At 38.8% G+C, this 22,387-nt stretch overlaps 3 protein-coding genes across 3 annotated transcripts; 1 reads left to right on the top strand and 2 right to left on the bottom strand.

Annotated features, from left to right (window-relative positions):
- Positions 1-787: 787 nt before the first annotated feature.
- On the bottom strand, positions 788-7,640 carry gal3st1a (galactose-3-O-sulfotransferase 1a). The gene is made up of 4 exons (XM_058636567.1): positions 6,188-7,640; positions 5,630-5,824; positions 3,291-3,438; positions 788-3,186 (listed from the first exon to the last, which is right to left on the bottom strand). The coding sequence occupies exons 3-4, from the start codon at positions 3,413-3,415 to the stop codon at positions 2,037-2,039; spliced, it is 1,275 nt and encodes a 424-aa protein (XP_058492550.1). The 5' UTR covers positions 3,416-3,438; positions 5,630-5,824; positions 6,188-7,640; the 3' UTR covers positions 788-2,036.
- Positions 7,641-8,610: 970 nt separating this feature from the next.
- On the bottom strand, positions 8,611-15,847 carry pes (pescadillo). The gene is made up of 15 exons (XM_058636566.1): positions 15,686-15,847; positions 15,391-15,470; positions 14,571-14,724; positions 14,354-14,463; positions 14,008-14,179; positions 13,827-13,916; positions 13,579-13,695; positions 13,392-13,469; positions 12,662-12,751; positions 11,168-11,298; positions 10,950-11,075; positions 10,539-10,723; positions 10,220-10,380; positions 9,191-9,358; positions 8,611-8,986 (listed from the first exon to the last, which is right to left on the bottom strand). The coding sequence occupies exons 1-15, from the start codon at positions 15,707-15,709 to the stop codon at positions 8,912-8,914; spliced, it is 1,761 nt and encodes a 586-aa protein (XP_058492549.1). The 5' UTR covers positions 15,710-15,847; the 3' UTR covers positions 8,611-8,911.
- A 977-nt stretch (positions 15,848-16,824) lies between these two features.
- On the top strand, positions 16,825-22,380 carry p2rx2 (purinergic receptor P2X, ligand-gated ion channel, 2). The gene is made up of 12 exons (XM_058636359.1): positions 16,825-17,071; positions 17,874-18,009; positions 18,113-18,184; positions 18,329-18,404; positions 18,495-18,591; positions 18,863-18,943; positions 19,056-19,209; positions 19,293-19,423; positions 19,540-19,630; positions 19,710-19,775; positions 19,877-19,954; positions 20,658-22,380. The coding sequence occupies exons 1-12, from the start codon at positions 16,905-16,907 to the stop codon at positions 20,754-20,756; spliced, it is 1,248 nt and encodes a 415-aa protein (XP_058492342.1). The 5' UTR covers positions 16,825-16,904; the 3' UTR covers positions 20,757-22,380.
- Positions 22,381-22,387: the final 7 nt, after the last annotated feature.

Raw genomic sequence — 22,387 nt, 5'->3', positions numbered from 1 at the left:
ATCTTTTCCCAAACCATTGGACTTGACCAGACTAGGGATTCATTGGCCCTTAGGCCATTTGAGTTTGAGAGCCCTGATTTAGCGTCTTAACTTCCTCTAATAATATTTTCTCTTTCCCACAGCTGATTTTTTATTGTTACGTATCATAACAACAGCACAGGTAAAAGTAATGTCTTGTTGCTGTACCTGCTCGCTCACCGCCATCGAATGGAGCATTACATTTGTGTGCTATAGGAAAAAAAGCTATGTAAACAAACTGAGCTGTCACAATAACACGCATACTGTTTATTTGTCTTTGCTTTTTCATTTGTGTTTGTACACTTTATTAACATGTCTTTGTTAAATAAAACAAACTGACTCATATTTATAGCACTTTCCTTTCACTCTACTTAATTTTCTATATCATATTATGAAAGTGCACATTCAAATTTCTGTTTTTGAGTCATATGTATACATATCACACATATATATACACATACATATTATAACACAAGGTTATGATAGGTATTTATATCCACTGTTTAATTGTTGCATATAATAATATCCATCCATCCTGGTTTTTATGTTTTTATTTTTACAACTGTAAATCACATGTAATAGGCTGATCAAAAGAGCCCACTCACATTGTTTATTCTCAGTGGCCAGTGCCAAAATTTGTTTATGGACTACGGTTGTTGTATGTGCTCTATAAATAAACTTTGAGTTGAGGTTGTTTTTGGGCCCTGCTTTCAATAGGAGATAGGTTTACACAGGGTAAATGTAAATATAAATGCAATAAACACAGTGGTGGTGCCAGTCAAATTTAATATATACAATACAGATTACATCTATTTTTTTCATATAATTCATATAATTTCATTGCCATTGTATGGAGGACAAAATCGATAAATTATAGAATCAATAATTCTGAATAGAACATCTATTAAAGATCTGTTTATTGCTCAGTTTGATCTTGTAATATCCACAGACAATGATTACAAGGCTGTGCAAACATGTGTGTGAGGTTAAACACTGTCAGGCATTGTCTAGATTGGATGATTTACATGTCTAGGTTGACCACACATATATCATATTATCATTGCCTGCCCAAACACTGAGTACCGAAAACGCTGTGCTGTCAGGAGAGAAAAAGATTTGGCTTAAAAAAGCAATAATATGATTTAATATAGCAGAAAACTCAAAAACAATAAAAAATAAATAAAAGAAAACAATAAACTGACAAGAAACATAAAAGAAAAATCTTAGTGATAACATATAGTAATGCTCTCAGGATTTATTTCATTGATATATTTTTTATTTTATTCATCAGACATTTACATTGGGAGGTCACCGCAGGGAAGCAGAGGTTTTATTCATTACATTAGTTAACCCCTTAACTAATCCCCACCTTCGCTGTTACGTACTCATATGATTTGCTATTATAATTGTCTGTTTGCTCGCCTGATTTTTTAAATGATGGCTGATTTTTTCCTCCATAACTGGGACGGTATACTTTACATTCACTAGTTTCTCATGTGTGTTTTAGTAGTAGTGTACATACTCTTCAAGAATTGAGAAATGTGTTCTCTCTCTCAGGGTTTGGGAGATCTTGCAGCTCGCTCTTGACGCACCGTCTGGGCAGAACTATTGTGTGATTGAAATTGAGTTTCTTGTGAAGTATGAAATTTCCTGGCCAGAATGACCTTTGTTCTTGTTCTTGCCACGTCGAGAAAAATAACACATTTCTCTGTTCTCAAAAACTCAAATGGCAACAAATGGGTCTTCAATCCTGATTCATTTAACCATTACAACAGGCACACAACTGAGAGTAACAACATTTTTTAATGTTTGACATTTGAGTCAACACACAGACATGTCACAAAAATGTTTCTGTATTCATCGATTGTGTGCTCAACAGTGTTTGTTTTCTCAAGCAATCAAATACCATACATAGTCACTTACAATAAAACAAGTCAGGAAAGGGGCTTGTATCAGCCACACCTTCGGACTTCCTTTCTTTGAATACAGTCTTTTGGAGCTGAATTGGCCACTCTTTCTTACCAGTTGATGATATTTCGAACATTGCCCCACAGCTTTGTGATCCACAGGTTCACCCCAAGCTCTGTTAAATATTGAATCTCTGGCATCAACATCTTACGGCACAACTTCTGATGTGCCTTGTCCACATTCTTCTTCAGGTTATAACCCATGATCGACTTCTCTCCAATGGGTTGCCAAGGCTGCATGGCTGTCTCTTGGATGCTGCCAGCGTCCACGGCATGACCCCCCTCGATGCAGATGGATGCCATCTCCGTGTTCCTTCTCCTGAGTTCTGCCACCTCCTCAGCCATCCGCCGCCGTCCATATGCATCTACTCTCTTCCAGAAGGTCTGGTTGAAATGCTGGTAGAGCTTCCAGTCAATAGCATTCCACTCAAGGGCCCTTTCCCTCAGCTCAGGAGTAAGTTCAGACACTGTGGATCCCTTGCGAGCATTGAGCTTAAAGAAGAGCAAATCATCCATCTCCCAGCAGAGGGTATCCTTGAGCAGAATGAGTGACTCTTCAAAGTATTCTACCAGCATGACGAGCTGAAAGCGGTCGGTGATGAATTTGATTCCTTCTTCTACTTGAGGACCATTTGGCTCCAGGTTGTTGTCCAGGCCAAAGTCAAAGAACAGCAGATTCTTGAGGTAGAAAGAGTTAAAGCCCTCTGGATCAAAGTAGTGAAGGGGGTCACGCAGGAACTCAGCCAGCTTGTCATCACCTGGTATCCTCCAGGTAAACGGCACCAGGCGGCCAAAGTAGTGGAAGGACGACTCAAACAGCTCTGCGGGGTCTCGCAGGATAGTGATGTAGGACGTGTCCATGGGGAGCAGCTTAGCCACTTCAGGTGCATTGAATCGCATGTGATTACAGATAATGTTGAAGCACATCCCTGGTTTGTACTCTTTTACCTGGGAGCGCTCAAAAGGAGATGGGTAGAAGAAGTCATTCCTGCTGTCAGGGAAGGCAAATTTCAGCTGGTGTTTTTCCCCAAAGCGGAAAAGGATGTTGAGGAAGGTGCTGCTGGCTGTTTTGTGGGTCTTCAGGAACATGACGTCCACTTTAGGAGCACAAGGTTGGCCATGGGTTTGGTGTGAGCTGTTTGCGGTTAGTTTATGGTGGAGCTGGGATGGACGGTGGGCACAGGAGTAAGGCACCGGAAGCCTACAAAGAAATAAAATTAATAAATATTATAAAGTCACCCACAAACTGGGAAAGTATTTGTTTTTTTTTTATGAATTCATGTACATCCGTGTGATGAGTCTTACTCAGGCAGACTGAAGTGGATCTGTGGAGTGGAGAGGCAGTAAAGCAGGATCATACAGCTGGTCAAGAGGGTTCCCAGGACCAGGCCTTTGCACATGGACCTCCACTGCCTCACTTTGCCAGTCATGGTCCAGCAGTGTCAAGGATTACCTTAGAAACACAGATCATCATCATGATGGAATAATGGATGGAATAATGTGCTTTAATGCTTTAATGACAAACCTGTGAAAAGTTCATTTAGGAGAAGACATGACTTCATATTTTGTTAGGTATTGGAAAACTTCATAAAGAAGTTCAGACAAATAAACTGGAACATTTTACTGGTCAATATTATGCATCTTCAAAAAAATGACTGGACTTTGTCACATTACAATAAGTTACAATCAAATAATTTCAGAAAAAACTAAATTTGAAAATAAAGCTTTTCCTGTTAGTAATTCCTTAAAATAAATGAGAATTAAGTAAATTCCTCTCAATACAAACAATGTAAATGGCATCTTTTAACATGAATTGCACTACACAGCATTACGTATATCCCGAGCCAAACTGTTCATACATGACATACTGTACATCACAATCTTTGTTCTCGTGAACAAGAGCCCACACACTCTCATGTGTTTGCCAAGTTTGTAACATTTTCTTATTGAAGATATGTTGGAGGTTTGTGAATATATTTAAATGATGAACAACCTAATGACAGATTTATTGGATTTATTGTAGACAAATCCTGTAAAGTATTTAGCCAACTGCAATACATGCTGTGACGTCTCCCCATGCGAGTTTGCCTGCAAGTTCTTGTAAGAATTGTCTTTAGATTTATTTATTTATATATAACAAGGGTGTTTGGGTTGAATTTAGAAAAAATAGCTGAAGGTGAGCCCATTGCCTCTGCTGTAATGGACAAAAGGAACAAATTTATACTATCTTTCTATATTGTACTTTCTCAGAATGCATTTTTATTATTTACTGTATTATCTTTTCTGTCTTTGCTGCTGTGACAATGTACATTTCCCAGCTACAGGAATAAAAAAGGACTATCTTACCACCTGACACGCCTTGGTTTTTCACAAAAGGTGGTCTCTACAGCAGAATCCCAAAGTAAACAGAACATTTTCAATGTTTCCAAAAATGATTTGGATTAAGAATTGTCATCTAAATTCTACTACGGAATATACTTATTGATACATTGATGATTATGAGTTACTATTATTATTATGTATGTGCTCTGTCAAAGAGGAAATGAAAGGTCTTTCATGTATGTGACTTTGAGGTATACACCGACGTACTGACAAACTTCAAATATAGATTTTTGTGTACGGTACAGTATTGTCATCATGTCCGTCAGACCCTAACTTGTGGCGCCTGAGTATATTTACCCACGGGGATGTATACAGTACATTCTCATTGTATGGACCGTGTGCTGTTTGTTCACCTCATGTAGTTAAAAATGGATGGTGCGTTCGGTCTAGGAGATGACACACTGGCGACTTGAGATGACTCGCCCCGTGTTTCTCAGCTGCTCCATTAAATAGATAATATATTAATGAGGGAAAGTGATATAGCATGCACTGGTAAGCTGAGCCACCTGCTGACTTGGCTATACACGTAACAACACGACACTCACCACCTGGAATTTATGACATTATACGACCCAGTGTGACCTTATAGAGCAGAGCATGAGGAGATACTGCAAGTAAGGCATGTCATTGATTATTAGTCGATTACGAAATGAACCAACTGTTTTGATGTATTTTTTTTATAATTCAATCGAATCTTTTCAGCTTCTTAAATATGAATATGTTCTGGTTTCTTTGCTACATATAACAAATAAATCATTAAATCTGAATCATTTTAGTTTGTGTTCAAAAACAAGACACTTGAGAACGCCATCATTTCCAAAACACTGATCAACATTTTTCAACATCTGTTATAAGTAACACATCATTCGAGAAAATAATTGACAGATTCATATAATCATTAGTTGCAGAACTTACATACATAATATTAAAGCCTATCCCAACCTTTTCAGTAATGTAATTTAAATTGAATAGGAAAATAACAGTGTCAAGTGTTTAGTTATGTCCTACAGTACAGTTGAATTAATGTTATTGGTAAAACCTGTGTTTGTCCTACTATTTTCATGTTGTCAGATATCTGTTATCTATTACGCCACATTTATTCAAGACAACAAGACTCATTGACAGATTCATCGTTCTAATCCAAATGCAAATGACCACAGAATTTGACTGATATGAAAGGTAACAAAGCCAATGGTGCCCTGAGACTTTTACACACTACTTCTGCTTATACTTATTTACAATCAATAATCGATAATGCTTACCTCATGTGTTTCTATCAAAACATTACACAAACATCCCTCTGCAAACACAGGGAAACAGGCGTTTTCTGCTCTGTGTGTCTGGACTCCCATGTAGGGGGCAAATAAGGCGACGTGTGGGACAGTTTTCCTCTTTCTGCCACAAGCCACGGATGGGAAACATTTGTCCACAAGGTTAATTCAGGCGACAACTTTGCCCTGCAAAGTGTGAGATAAAACCTGGATGTTATAGCTGATATCATTGTTTGCATATGTTTACTTAATAGGCACCGTGTAATGACTAACCTTACAGGACGTATGAAAGCGATTTTATATTATATTATTAACTATATATAACATTGTGTGCCCCTTTACATGCTCAAGCAAAACATACCCTGCATTATTGTTATTATTTGCATTTCTGGGGGCAGATCAAGAGAAATATTAAAAGTAAACACAACTTGAGCTGCTTTCCTTTTATGTGTTGAAATGAAAGGGTTAGTTTTGATTGTCCTGTTTTAACATAAGTCCATATTACAAAGTAAGATCCATTGTTAAGAGGCAAGTTAAATGACTTCTTACCCTCATGCGTGAATCCAAAGGAAAACTACTAGGAGCATTTCTGGTCCAGATACATTGCCGCCTTCTTTTCCGTGCACTTCTGGATGACTAAAATGACTGGATGTCCCTCGTTCAGGTCTCCTTATGTCTAAGCTCAGCATACACATACTGTTCTAATCCCAGCAAAGTCCTGCTCTCCTCTCATAACATGTCCAGTGGCCATGGAGCTCATTCATCTGATTGCTGCTCCTCTTCTCCTGTTTCCCCCCCTTCTCCCTCTCCACACGCACACCTGATGCCTCGAGCTACCTGGTACCCGCCCCCTACTTTAACTTTCAACTCCAAAACCAATCTCACTGAATGAAGCACTACAGGGAAGCTCATTTAGCCATCTGTGACGTCAGGCTCAGTGTCAGGGGATGTGCACTTGTCAGTGAGGGCAAAAAAAAGAAAAGAAAAGAAAGAGGGGGTGGGAGATATAGTGAGAGAGGGAAAAGGGAGGAGAGACGCTGTATAGTCCCTCTTCTGTGTCGACATACAGAGGGCTATTGAGTGCAGACACTGGAGTCTGAGCTGGAAGCTGATAGGAGGGCTGCAAAACAGCATAAAAAGAACAAATACAGAAAGCCAAAGCACAAAGACTCTAATTGTACCACTTGATCAAAACTGCTCTGTGTCTGTATTGTTTGTAAAATGTTATTTAGCAAGTCGTCGATATGTGTGCCGAGGATAATGCCATTATATTTTGTACTATAGTTTTAGACGGTGTCCTAATTATCTAAACAAACACGCAACAACACTGCACATGCTTGAAATTGCAGTTGTCCCCCTTATTTTTTTTTTTTTTATATATCTGTGACTTATTCTTAATCAAATCAAATAACCTTGCATGTAAATGATACAGTACACAGTGGTTTTAGTCAAATTCAACCATTCCTAATTTAAAAAAACAACCCTATTACAAGACAGCACACATAAAACAGACAAGATGAGTCAAGTCCATTTGGCTCTCTGTGACAGGACGCAGCAATATGTGGACATGATAGAGCCTCACCGGTTGCAGTGCTCATGAACTCTTTCTCTGTTAAAACGTCGTGACCCTGTCTCCTGGAGGGCACACTGGATGTGCGCTGCTGCTCATCATCCCACAGTTGTCACGCACAGGCACAAACACTGCTGCTTTTGTTGAGAGGGGCGTGCCTTTTGCCCGCAGCCACCCAGAGTGCCAGGCTGAGACCCGGACTGGGTGGGCATGCGTGGAATGTATATCAGTGTGTAAGGGTTGTGGGAAGAGTCTCATCAAATTCAATGTGGAGATTGAAGAGTGTGGTGGGGGTAAGACTGGCCTGGCCTTTGGTCGCAGCAGCATCACAGTGGGGGTCCAGGGGGTTACGCTCCTTCGTCATCAACACCCACTGCGTCAGTGTGGAGCAATCTGTCAAGACAGCCCACAGCAGCACAATGACCTCAGCCTGTGTCCACTGCACAAATGTGGTCTCCTGGTTCTTGTAGGACAACGCTTAATATTAGGGTTGCAACAATAAATCAAACAGTAATCGATTAGTAAATGAATAGCAAATTATTTTGATAATGGATTCATCGTTTGAGTGTTTTTTTCCTCAATAATTAAAAAAAGCTCTCCGATTTATTATACTTTCGTATTTTTCATTAAATCTGAACCATTTTTGTAGGCAAGCATCATTTTGAGGTTTGAGAAAAGCTGATTTACTGCCAGAATGATGGTTTGAAATGTACTGTTTTGTCCACAAAGCAGCTGAAAAATCTCCAGTGATTAGATGCTTCTGGACAGAGACTCATTAAATACTAGATAGCAAGTTTGACTCAGAGTTGCCTTTTCAGTTTCTCACTTGATTAATGGGTTTGGTTTTTTGATATAAAAAAGCACTCACGAGAGGCTACTTGGTAAATGATATTTATATTATGGAGGCGATTACTTTCAGTCTTTGCCAGAAGAGTATTTTAAAAGTGATGGACTTAGTGGGTCAGATGTATAAAGCCTGAGCAGCCAGATTTCATAGAGGTGTCAAATAGATAATAATGTAATGCCTCATCTTCCTGCTATTTTATTGGTTTAGATTTTATCTATTTTCTTAACCTCATACGTGCCTTGTTCTAATGGGTACTTTCACCCTCTCCCAATTTGTTTACTAAGTTGATAAACTTCTAAAAAAATGGGACCGCAGCCTGCAGCTGCTTTGTATATGCTTTGTGTACAAGTGTTTATGTATTGCAATCAACGTAGTCCAAAAATTAAGAGCATTTAAAAAAAAAAAGGAAAAAAAAGCAGTGACTGATTAATTGTTGCAATACTAAACCGATTGAGAAAATAATTAAATAATTAGTTGCAGCCCTATTTTTTATTAGAAATACTACCCAGAGGTGCAGTACAAAGAAACAAACGCTAGAGAACATTATTTGAAAAATCATGAGACAAGTTTGATATATTTAAAACACAACACAGCATTTTAAGTACAGGTGTTAAAATGAGGTGTAACATTTTATGAATTGCAGAGTACGTACAAACAATTAATTTCACTTTTACATGAATAATTACACAACTGGCTTACGTCACATCCTGTAATTTATGGAGAGGTTATTATGCTCTCCACTCCACTCCACTGAGCAATCAGGCGACTCAGAGCTGTCTGGTGCACATTCAGGTTTTAATCGACCTGTAGCTCATGAACATAGATACAGAGTCTGAAGAAGACACAGTCAGATGAGTTATTTCCTCGTCTTTTTCTTCTTTGCTTTCTCTGAGTCATCAAAGGCCTTCCTCTTGGCAGTAAGCTTGTTAGCCTGCAAGAGGAACATGTATGAAGTTAATGAACAGATGCTCTACACCAGGGTCGTCACTGGGTTCAAGGGTTCTCGACACACCAACGACACAGTGTTAGCCTTAGATAAGACACCAGACAATGAAAATGAAAAGAATGTTATGAATGTTGTCTTTTCAGAAAGCTGTGCAAACAATCTTATCTTGACAAAAATTGTCAGACGTACCTCTCTGACTTTTCTTTTCTTTCCAAACATGATCTTGTCATAGAGGTACTTTTCCTTTTTCTTCATCATCATGATGGCAAGACGTTTCTCCTCTGCTTTCTCCTCCTGCTCCAGGCGTGCTGGGTTCTCTACCTTCAATTTGCCAGGTGTCACCTTAACCTGCAGTGACTTAAAGCAAGACACAAGTCAATACAGGCCTACCGTTACAGTTTTTATCTGTTTATCTATGATATCTGTTGGAACATTGGACATGGGAGGAGGGCGGCTGCACCGAGCAGATGGTGCAGTGAGCACACCTTGTCCTTAGATAAACTTTGAATCAATCAGAAAAATGTCATTGTTCTCAGAAGCCAGGTTAAATTAACCTAAAGTCTTGCTTAGGGCTGAAACGATTACTAAATAAAACACCAATTATTATGATAATCGATTAATGGGTTTGAGTGCCTTTAAAATAATTTAACCAAGCTTTTTGATGTTTAAGCATCTTAAATGTGAATACTTTCTGGTTGCTTTGCTCCATATGAAAAAGAAATCAATACAACTGAATCATTTTGGTTTGTGGACAAAACAAGACATTTGAGAACATCGTCACATTATGGGGGTTTGAGAACATTGATCAACATTTTCTGGACCAAACAAGTACTCGATCAATTGAGAAAATGATTGACAGATTAATCAATTATGAGAATAACTGTTATACTTATTAGTGCTAGTCTTTCAGTCAAAATGAGGGACAAAGGCAAATTAACGGTTTTCCTGAGTGGATGACAACAAACAATCTAAACAGGAATGTGAAAGTATTGAGGTTTCTACACTATAGATGTGAAAGTAAGGAAATAATCGGCAGCTTAGCCGAGTGGAGCGGCAGATGAGGCATCACAGACAGGCACTGCAAAGACTGATCAACCTCGGTGTCATAATAAATTATATCTAAATATCTTCGAAAGAACTACATGTGACATAATAAGTCATTTTAACATTGTGACATCTTTCAAATTAAAGGACCAGAATAAATAAAGGACCTCTTACCTTGCCCTGAGATCTTTGATCTTCCATCTTTTTGAGGTTCTTTTCCTCTGCTTTTTCCTCCTCCTCCTCCTCCTCCTCCTCCTCTTCATTGTCGTCTTCCTCCTCTTCTTCATCCTCACCCTCCTCTTCTTCTTCTTCTTCTTCATCCTCCTGATTTTGGGCTATTTTGAATACATAAATGTATTAACAATTTCCATCTCCACAATGGATCTGAATGAATTTATCAGTGCTGCGGGCAATGGCTTTTAGAAGTTGCCTAACTCAATAGCTGCGTGTAGTATGACAGCTGAGACATCAATGAAATGCCAAAAGTTCGTACCTGGCTTTTCTCCTCGCTGCAGGGCCATGATCTTCATTTTCTCAGGGGGCACGTAGTCACCCTCCTTCTCCTCGACAAACGGAGAGAGGTGAGGCGGCAGAGTCACTCCGAGGAAGTAGTCCTCCACAGGCAGGCGGATCTTGGAGTTGATACAGTCGTATACCCACTGGGGCTGGATATAGTACCTGAAAGTATATTAGCCTTTTATTACGACTCTGACAGAAGGCATTGTAAAGCATATAGAAGCATAAGAAAAGAGGATCAATCAATCACCAACGTTTTCCAGTACATTATATAGGACTCAAAAATACACTGTTAATCTCATTTGTTGTACCAAAAGTGATGCATTAATACAAGCTTAAGATACTTAAGATACAGATACTGTAAAAACAAAGAAACCTCTTCCATTACCTGTTGATGTATTGTTTGTCGATGTTGGGTCTGTCAACAATGTGATGTGTGATGGTCTCGTCTGTCACTTCATACGTGCTGCCAATGTATGCAGACTTGTCCCAGGACACCTCACCACCAAAACCCCTGGAAGACAGCAGCGACAGACTGAACAATTAAGAAGCATTGCATCGCTTTAATGGTTTGTTTTCTGCTTGTGAGAGGCTGAGTTCACTCACCTGATGATAAATGCCAGGGACTCTCTGGGCACTTCTCTGTTCAAGTAGAACTTGAGGCCTTCAAAAAGCTTTTTCTGGACTTCCTGCTTTCTCTGTTCCTGTTCTCTTGCCTCCATCCTTTCCATGTCCTCCTGTAAAAAAGCAAAGCAGGAAGTGTAAAGATTTTGTGTCATACAATACATACAATCCCATGAATGCTGTGGCACAAGATGACATTTAAACTTGGTTTTGTCTGGGTTTCTCCAGTTTTCTCCCACATGTCCAAAAAGGACAGTTTAATTGAACACTCTAAATAGCCCACAGGTGTGAGTGAATGGTTGTTCATCTATATGTTGGCCCTGCGATGGACTGGCGACCTGTCCAGGGGTCTACACTGCCTTTTGCCCCATGTCTGGGATTGGCACCAGCAGCCCTGCTATTGTCATGTGGAGGATAAATCTGTAGCTGATGAATGACAGGCTTTCCTTCACAGACTCTTAGACTAATGCTTGTGGGATTTTGGAATTGTGCAGGTAGATTTGTTGTGATAACAATAAGAAAGAAGTGCAGTGGGACGTGTCTAACTTGAGAACCAAAACTGGAAGTTCATGTTCAAATGCAGCGACAGTAATTCAAGTTCCTACAAAAGGTTACAGATTCAAGGAAAGCCCCTGTGCTGTAACAGGGCCAACCTCACACCCGTCACGATTTGCTCAGATTGATAGACACCTCGTCCATAGAAACCAAACATGCAGTGGTAATCCCCAGTCTCACACCGCCTAATGCTTTGACTAGAAGAAAATGTAAACTCTCGCTTCCGCCCCCAGAGATTAATTAGTTTTATGCCTGCATCATAACTTATCAAAGAAACAGGCTGAGCAAATTTTAGCAGCTGTTTGACTCACGGTCCCAACAAGAAGCCACATGTCTACTAAACTGTGTTGGAGGGACAATTATTTATTGATCAACTGGAGCGATTGACCTTAGTGGATTATTCTTAAACTCAAAAAATTATTCTTAAACTCAAAACTTACAAAATACATCTCGAAGTAACATGATTTTGCTGGGGGGACTAATGTTTGTGATATGTTGGTATTTATTTACTGTGTCTTAGCTGAAGCAGCAGTAGAGCAGTTTACTGCTAGAGGTAAAAAAAAGAGACTGAACCACGCCTTTCACCTGACCTCCAGGGAGGAAAGGTAGGATCGATTCATGTTAGCAGAACATTATTTTAATTTGATGTAGGGCTTTAGAGGTCACTCAGTAATGATATGCAAATGCACATGGATAAAAATATGACTGGTTTAAAACATTTTTAAACTTAAATGCTATTATACTGTAAAGGTTCACCACTCTGACCTGGAGGATGCACCTGTGTGACTGCAAGATAAGTGTTTCTATTATTAAGTTATTAATATCACCAGAGATATAATTAACTCTTTACATGGCTTTGATATCAATATCTTACTTTTAATGTCATACACTGAATAATATTTACTGAGATGGTTTTCTTACCCCTTCAACAGGAAACTGGTCAAGTTGAGCCTCCTCCTCCTCTGCAGTAGAAACCACTCTTGCCAGAGTGGCACTCAGAGCTGATAGTTTCTGCACATACAAAACAGGATAAGATCTACATGTGTATTTACATCAGCGGTCACTTCCTGACTGGGTCTCAATTAGTCATAGCTGATAAAGCAAAGCATTGGCAGTAATAGTCCCATCTCAAATTGAGACCAAGGAAAAATTACGCTTGTACATATGGTCGAGTAACCATGGTCTTTCAATTATTTTAATTATACTGCTTTAGCACAGCAGGGGTCTGTTAACAGGGAGACCTGGTTTGGATAACTATTCATTGCTCATACTTTCACAAACACACAACAGTGTCCATGAACACAGAACTAATGATCTTAAACCAAAATAAAAGGAATGATTACACTAAATTACATTTTAATTTACAAAACTACTCAAATAATGGCTGGAATTTGATACTTTAATGTAGTACCCACTTCTTTATTTTTTTTTTTACCTATTTGAATGTGCTAAAGCAATTAACAGACAGTTTCTCACTTCTAACGTCAACCATTATGTTAAGTACCCTGAGTGAGTCACAAATCATTTCACTGTTTTTTGTTTTTTTTTTATATTTAATACAAATGAAAATGATTCCAAAAAGATAAGAACAAGTGAAATAACACCTCCTTGCAACATTAACAATTCAAGACAGTTAGACTCAGAGCCTCACCTCTATGTAGCATTCTGAATTCATGGCATAGTCATCCTCATTCTCTTCCTTCAGCTCCAGCTCTGCTTTACTGTCAAGCTGTGAAAGGGGAGAGATTAGGGTTACCAAAAAGCCATAAATTCCTCCTGTAAACACACAGTGAACTGATCAATATCAATGAACTGATATTATTTTAAGAATAATATACCTTTGGAGGGTAGAGCAGATTGAGGGAATGGTATAGTCTGAAGTTGACAAAGCCCAGCAGAGTGGTGTAAAACTCTGTGAAAGTGGCCATTACTCTGTAGTCAACATCTGTTGGATGCTGAAAAGGCCGAGACAGAGTGCAACATGGCGTAAATGGTATCAGTAAATATTTATTTGACAACAACGATAATGTGATTGCTTGTTATAGGAAGAATCACCAGGGGCTGCATTTCATCATTCTACACTTACATCATGGGAGAACTGGTATGGCACCAGCCATGTAATGAGCTGCCCCATCACCTCGGCTTGATAATATATTCCCTTGATGGAGAGGAATACCTATAAGGAACAGAAAGGTGTTAAATTCCATGCAAAATCAGAGGTTATTGAACTCAATCCGTAATATACATCCCCCCAAAGCAGCCCGCACCTTTGTGAGAGCACGAGCTGCAACCACATAGTTCATCCATTCCACAGTGAGGCGTTTACACAGCTGGATTGTCTGCACATGGCACTTTCCTGTGCGAGCAAAGGTGGAGAAGAGGAAGCACATGCAGAGGGCATCATCGATATCACGAAGGGCATCGATGAAGGAGGGGTACCTGTCAAATAAAGGAGGGTTACTAATGCAATACAACTTAATAGAAAAAAAATATTACTTTAAACTTCTGCCAAGCTTAAAAACTGGATTACAGTTTGTACAGGCAAAATAATTTGTCTCATGATATGAGAAGATCAACTAAACTCCTGTGTAAGATACAGAGAATCATATTTACCTTTCTTTGATGATGTGGTCCAGTTTGTAAGTGGGCTTGTTTCCTTTCAGTCTCTCCACTGCAGACCATTCTGTTTTTCCATATGCCTTCTTTAGTTTACGTACAAATATCTGTAACAATAAAACCATTTTGACAGTTAGGCAAGTGTTAAACTTAATACCAATTAAGAAGTAACATCAATCAACTCTCCTCGGGTAGAGAAGTAAGCCTAAAATACCTTGTATTCTCTGAACTTGCCAACTATTGGTTCATGCAGCAGAAAGCGGATGTCTTTGAGCAGGTAGAAGGTCCTCGGAGCAGTTGAACCCTTGTTAACCTTCTTCTTGTGCTTGGGCTCATGAGGGTAGATGCCTTTGAGGATGCATAGTCGCCTGAAAATCAAGATAGTCATTATTTTTCCTGTAACATCCAAGTTACCTCAGTAGTGCAGATGCTAAACAAGTCACATTTATCCTCTTTCCATCAAAGCTTGACATTCCAAGGCCAGTTCTGTTTTGGTACCAGAACTTTGGTGACAAAACTGCTCTGCCTACTTCCCCTGATTCGAAAAGCAAAGAGTCCAAAAAAATATGCATGTGCACATAATGTGACTCTATAGTCTGGTGCTGGAATATTTGTAGAAGTGCACACCGGAGACACTGTTAATACCAAGTGTAAATGCATGTGGTGAAGTGGTATCTGATCAATATCCCATCAGAGAAATCCCATTCTATTGCCAGATGTAAAGGGGGCCTCGGATCCAATGACAAAACACACATTCAGACATGGTTTGAGGATGCATGCGGCCTCATTCTAGAGCTGCATGCATCCCAAGCACAGGCATGACATTATTGTGTATTGGACTAAAGGAAGCTCTTAAAGTTGTAGCTGTCAAGCAATAACGTATGTCTTATTCAAGCCATTGTTTTATTTTTATAGGTATTATGCAACATAACCACCATGAAACAAAATACAATACCATGGTAGACCAATTTCAATTTAAAAAAATAAAACATACAATAACTTGGTGCAGAACTCTTGAGTCAAGGGTAAATTACCTGAAGTCTGGGAGACTGAGCATTAACTTCTTGCGAGCTCTATTCCTGGTGATGTAGTTGGTGGCAGAGCCCCTCTCGAACTGGAAAAGAAGGGCAGACGCTTGAATTTCACACAATCAAACCATATAATCGCATTTTACAATGGCCATAACACGTTATTTTAGCTTCAAATCTCAAAGTGTTGCAACGCCGATTTAGAAAAACAAACGTCAGCTAGCTCTGTTAGCTAACGAGCTAGCTAGCTATTGGTGTTAAACGTGACTAACCCTGACATTAGCCTAACGGCAACGCTTACCTTTTTCTTCTGAAGACCTCCCATTTTCAAACGATATTCGACCACTTATGAAAGTTTTCGAAATGTAAATGGTCAACACTCGCTACTGTACACAACGTTGGCTACAACCAGAGACAAGCAGCCGATACACGTGTAGCCTATGCCTGACGTCACGTGCTCCGACAAGGCGGCGCAAGCTGTAACCAGGACCCAGAGGTGGCCCGTGTGTCGCCTGATCAGGAAAGAGAGACAATCAGCAGGAAAACAAGTTTACTCCTCTCACTATTCCTTTGTTTTACATGAACACGCACCCATATTCTAGTAAAATTGTCAAGCCATATGTGTCAACATCTTTTTATTGAATCATTAAATGATAAATATGCTAAATAAATGTAATGCAAAATTGGTTAGGGCTCCATATTGCACTGACAACTGTTACTGGCTGATAGTTTGCACTAGGTGTCATGTTGCACTGATTTCTATTCTATTTTATTTTCCTTATACTATTTATCTGTCTCTCTATTTACATGCATCACCACTGTCCACCACTGTTTACCTGACAATAAACACGATTTTGATTCTGAATGACTACTAAGATAATAACATGATATACTGATGTAAAAAATATATCCTAGGATTAGAGCCACAACTACAAGTGTACTTGTTTGGTACGTAAAATGTCAGAATGTAAAATGTTGATCAGTGTTTACCAAACCTGGAAATAACAATGTTTTGTTTTGTCCACAAACCAAAATTATTCAGATTTAATGATTTATTTATTTGTTGTTATATGGAGCAAAGAATCCAGAAAATATTCACATGTAAGTTGAAAAATCAGAGAGCTTGTTTCAATTATTAAAAAACACTCAGACCGATTAATCGATTATCAAAATAGTTCTTACCCATCAGCCCTACCTATGATAAATATTGTTAATCTATTTAGAGGCAAACGTTTTAAGTTATTAAAAAATCTTGCTCTTGTGCAGAGCTAGGTGCATTACTTATAGCTCTAGAAACATCAGTCATCATAATAAACTGACATAAGAGGAAAATACATGATTCAACCGCATTTGAACCCCACCCCATTCTCTTCTTCCCCCACCCCCACAGCTGCCAGGGATGATGATAGAGATGCAGACTGGAGCTGAATGTGAACAGAAGGTGAGGGGAAAATAGTGAGAAGAATAACAACTCAAATACAAACATATAGAAATTAGACTTGACAAGAAAATCTCTGAGTATGTGTGAGGTATTTCACAAGTTCATCATGGGATTACGAGACTTTCTAAAGGAGTATTTTCTTGGTTTCTGGGACTATGAGACACCCAAGGTAATGGTGGTTAAAAACAGAACTCTTGGAGTCATTTACAGAAGCGTTCAGTTTCTTGTGATCACCTACTTCATCTGGTAAGCATTGCATTTCTGTAGCTGCATGTTTTCTACCTTAGAACCCTCACATTGTTGACATTTTTCTTTGTATAATATTAGTTTTGATAATCCCTTCTTTAAGAATGGCAAGAAAATACAATAATATGCTTTTGTGTGTAAAAAGAGCAGAGAGGGAAAATGAAAATGGACATTTAATTGTGGAGGATTTTTTTTTATCCCATTTGAATTTAAATGGAAAACAAATAGACCTCAAATTAATGATGAGTGGAGGAACTGTCTGAAAGGCGGAACCAGTTTTTGACTGACCGTCTGTAGGGAAGTCTGTAGACAAATAGCTGGTTGTTGTGTGTCATTTACTCATCAATATACAGTATTTATTTGTACATATACACCGTAAATAATAACACTATTATAGCATTTCCTTTGCAGAATCTATGTAAGAATTTATTTATAAATAACTGGGCTTGAAATGAGCTTCCCCTGTTTTAAAGGCCAGCAACCGGCATTGAAACTGTATAAATTACATTAATTATAGTTGTGTTATTTACATGTAAACTAATGCACTCAGTTTGGTGATACTGAACTGGAATTAAATGAGTAAACCAGTTTAATGACTTGAGCAATCTTCACCTCCAAAATAAAACCAAATAACTTAAGATAAATGCTTTTTAAATATCTAAATATATCTAAAGATACGTATATAGATGTTAAAATGTTTTTTCTTCACACACTATTGAGGGCCACCAGGTGATCTGGGGGCCCCAAGCAGGCACTTACTTGCTTATGCCTTGGGCTGGCTCTGTGTTCTATCATCCTCAAGGTACGTCTTCATGAGTCAGAAAGCATATCAGGAGAGTGAAACCCGTCCCGAGAGCTCTGTGTACACTCGCATGACAGGCATAGCAGTTCATGGTGAGGATATTCTGGACACTGTGGAGTACGCTCGACCCCCAGAGGTGAGACAACAAAGATTTTCACTCCTCTTTAAAACATCATTACTGTCGTTTCATGCTGATTTAAATTCCCCTTGGATATTCTTATGGCATTTTCTTCATATAGGGTGGTGATGTAATTAGTGCAATATTGAGACGAGAAGTCACATATGATCAGAGGCAAGGGACATGCGCAGAGGTGAGAGGTCAACTGAAACTTGCATGCAGAAAAGTGCAATTATTATGTGAAGGACTTTAAGTACTTCACAGGTTTTGTAAAGTGCTATATAAAAACATTGATTGAGTGATTGATTAATTGATTAAACATCTGTTTCAACTCCAGTATTTCAAGGTTCCCCGAGCCAACTGTACAAAAGATTCTGACTGTGTCCGGGGTGAAGTTGACTTTGATGGTCATGGTACATATTCTTATTTCTAATTAAATATGTCTGTCTTCCATGTTGGTTTGTGTTTGCCTGAGTTTATTTCTTTATTTTTTTGTCTTACAGGCAGAAGAACCGGCAGATGTGTTAAGTACTACAACCACACTTTCAAAACATGCGAGATCCAAACCTGGTGTCCAGTCGAGGAGTATGCTGTAGTACGGTAAGCATGGCGATTCATAATCAGATTGATTAGTCAGTTTTATTTGAATTGTGTTGTAATCCAGTCACGGTTTTATTGAACTAAAGAAACCAAATGTGTTTTTTTTTATATACATAAACAAAATAAAAACCTTCCAAATTGAGTTACTTTGCTCTACATAGGAGGTAAAATGCAGTAACACATCTCAGTACTAGGTACAAGGTACTAATATATTGGATTAGACATTATTGAATGCTATACAATAATCCTGATTATTTGGTTTCATCAACAGTGAACCAGCTTTAGTGGAGGCCATCAACTTTACAGTGTTCATCAGGAACTCTATTCACTTCCCCAGATTCAAAGTACTCAGGTACAGTGCACACACACACACACACACACACACACACACACACATGCAGCTTTTCTTCTAAGGACACTGCATTGACTTAACCAGTTATATATCTTTTTCTCCTCTTTGACAGGGGAAATATCAAAGATGCCTCAAATAAACGCAACATGCACAAATACCTCAGTCGGTGTCACTATGATGAGGAGAAAGAGCCGTACTGTCCAAACTTTCGCCTGGGCTACATCGCAGAAAAGGCAAGAGAAAACTTCAGTGAGCTCTGCAGAACTGTGAGTATTTCTTGTTGGTCTTTTGATGCATACATCTTGGCACACAGTTGTTTTGTAATCAACGTTTTTTTGGGTTTGCTCAGGGAGGTGTGATAGGGGTTTTTATTAACTGGAGGTGTAACCTGGACCTGGATCCTTCACACTGTAAACCTACATATTCGTTCCGTCGTCTTGACGTCAGAAAGGATCTGGACAACTCTGGATACTATTACAGGTGAGTTCCAGTGACAAAACACTCTTACTTTAACAACGCTTTAAACTTGGTTATTTATTTGGCTTGTGTTAAATCTTCACATCTGTGCCCTTGTGATTTCCTATGTAATCACCCAGATTTGCCAAATACTACAGTAAGGAGGGAGTAGAGTCTCGGACATTAATAAAAGCCTACGGCATCAGACTGGATGTGATAGTTCACGGACATGTAAGTGGATACTTTATCATCACTGCAGTTTATTCTCCTCTCACTCTGGTGACTCTCATGTTGTGTCATTTCTTTACAGGCTGGTAAATTCAGTCCCATCCCGACCATCATCAGCACAGTGACTGCTATGACTTCAGTCGGGATCGTGAGCAACTACCACGTTCATTTCTGATCCTCAGACTTTGAAGTGACAGCTTGAGCCAATAACTGTTTTTTTTTTTCTCCTTTTGTTTTCCCCCCCTGTAGTGCACCGTCATCTGTGACTGGATTATGCTGACGTTTATCGACAAGAACGAGGTCTACAGTGACAGAAAGTTTGACGAAGTGAGGAAAAGGCTTTGTTTATTCAGTGTTTTCTCTGCGTGGATTAATACCTAAAAAAATAGCTTAGAAATGTTTTTAAATCCTGGTTTTCAAAATACTTACAGATTTATTCGGGTAAGGGCCGGGTTCAATTAAACTTTGGTAGTTAACATAGAAAGAATAAGGTTAGAACTGTAGGTTAAACTCATCAATTGGTTTGTTGTATGTTTTACTTGAATAACTATACAGTTAAACAAAGTAATAATGACATATTTTCTAAAATGAGGTCATATATTGGAGCGTCTTACTTAGTAACTGCAAGTAATGCTTCATTATTTCATTGTTATTGGGCCATAACAAGACATTTGAGAACATAATTTCCAGGTCTGGTGAAACACACATCAACATTTTTCAACCATTTCTGTAGCAAATGATTACTCGTTTATGAAAATAATCATTAGTTGCAGCCTTTCAGTGCACTTAAATATACTTTTAACTTAATTTATATTGGATTTTCCACCATTATTACATTCGTTGTCCATTTACAGTGGACAGAAAAATGCTGTTATAATGGTTAAGATTTGAATTATTTTGCCATACATTTTCTGCAGCATTAGTGGTTACATTTAAATATGCAATTGTGTAACAACATAGTTTTAGAAGTATTTACATTTATTTTATTAATAAATACTAACATGTCTAATTGATGATTCGTTCTACGCAGGTTAACAAGAAGCCCAGAGTGCCCATTCCCACAGAACTCAGCTTCATTACCACTTTCGGCTCAAACCATTCAGACCTGTCAGAGGGTGTACCGCTGTGATGTCATCACCGTTGCCTCCATCCACATCAGCCATGTGTGTGTGCGTGTGTGTGGACTCGCCCCAAAAACCAGCTGACCGTGGCCTTGACAGCAAATCTAAGCGGTTTCTCCGGTGTCTGTGCTGCTGTTGGCCGCCATGCTCTTGACAATGGGAATACACCGATATACTGTATATACTTTACTGGGAAACACAGTGGCAAAAAACACTCAATATCTCATGGATGCCTTTTATCATCAACTCAAACCTTGGCGGACTGTTGGACAGTGTCTTTATAAAAAGACGTGCCACCTGGACGACTGCGACATCACTTACAGGATGTGTTTATTTACTGGAATTTAAGCCAGACATTTCTTATGTCCATGCACCGCGAAACATTCAAGCCATTAGCGACATTAGTGTTATAATGTCATCGTCTCACATATGAATGCAATATATGGTGAAAACACTCACTGATTCATGTCCTTCGTTATTCAACCCGGCGTATTTGGCATAATGAGGAGATACTTGAGGAGGAAATGGCCGGGAGAAGCAGAGAAGGAGATGTGATGAGTGGTAATCGAATAACATCGACATTTCCCTTAAAATGGTTACTTTAATAAGATTGTAGGGAAGTGTGAAACCATCTGAACCCCTGAGAGAAATACAAGGTCAGTGGTAAGAAAGAAATTCATAACTCAAGTGTAGTGGGTTGATATTTGCCACGATGAATGAGGACAGTGACATGTCCGTTTGGAAATTGTGCTAAGGACAATGTAAAATGCTGAAATGCTATACTGTAGGGTTAAAACTGTTGTTTTATCCCACTTTTTTTTCTTTAAAATGTACTGAATGCACCGAAATGTACAAAATGTAGTCGCAGTCCCTTCAACGCCGCCCTTATTTGCACTTACTCTAACCGACACATGCAACATAAGTCAGTGAGAAGCTCCAAAGGGCTTAATCCAATTGTGCCTCAGCTCAAGAGTCTGAAATGTAATTACCCATCTGGGGAAATGTCCATCTACAGGCAAGTGAGTCAGCTGTGGGGCAATGAGGTTAAATAGATGGAGGTGCTTGAGTTAGGACCATTTTTGATTTAGACTCGCTTGCACCGAGACAAATGTGCCCTTTCCCTGCTTTTAGAAAGGAAAAAGAAAGCGAGAATGCCAATGTGTGGAAAAAAAAAAAGGACCGTTATTTGTCAACTTGATAACATGATTTGATCGTATAGTTAAAGGTACTTTTAGCCATTTTATTGGTGAAGTTTCATATTACAGCTGAATCTCCTCACCTCAACCGTCCCTTTTGTTTGTGTTTGAGCACCGTCAGTCTGCATCAACCAAAAAACTGTGGGCTTTCTTTAAAAAAAAAAAAAAAAAAAAGATGGTCTAAAATGTACAAATATTAAAGCACATTCTGGAATTTAGACACAGAACCAGAACTTGAAAACACCCTTCAGGTAGAACAATAATTCCTCAAAGGAAAATCAAAAATAGAGGAGGAACATTTTCTTCTCAAGTGCTACTCCACAGGAAAAAAAAAGAAATATAATCTTGTGTTTTTCACTGCAAAGTAATGGACAAATTAGATGGGGTGAAGTGGAGGTTACTGACTGACACATGAGCAGCCCCTGTGAGAAGGAAGCTCAAGA

The sequence above is a fragment of the Solea solea genome, chromosome 8, assembly GCF_958295425.1.
Source record: "Solea solea chromosome 8, fSolSol10.1, whole genome shotgun sequence".
Classification (NCBI taxonomy): domain Eukaryota; kingdom Metazoa; phylum Chordata; class Actinopteri; order Pleuronectiformes; family Soleidae; genus Solea; species Solea solea.
Note: the sequence above shows the minus strand (reverse complement) of the source record. Positions and strands in the feature narration are given on the sequence as shown.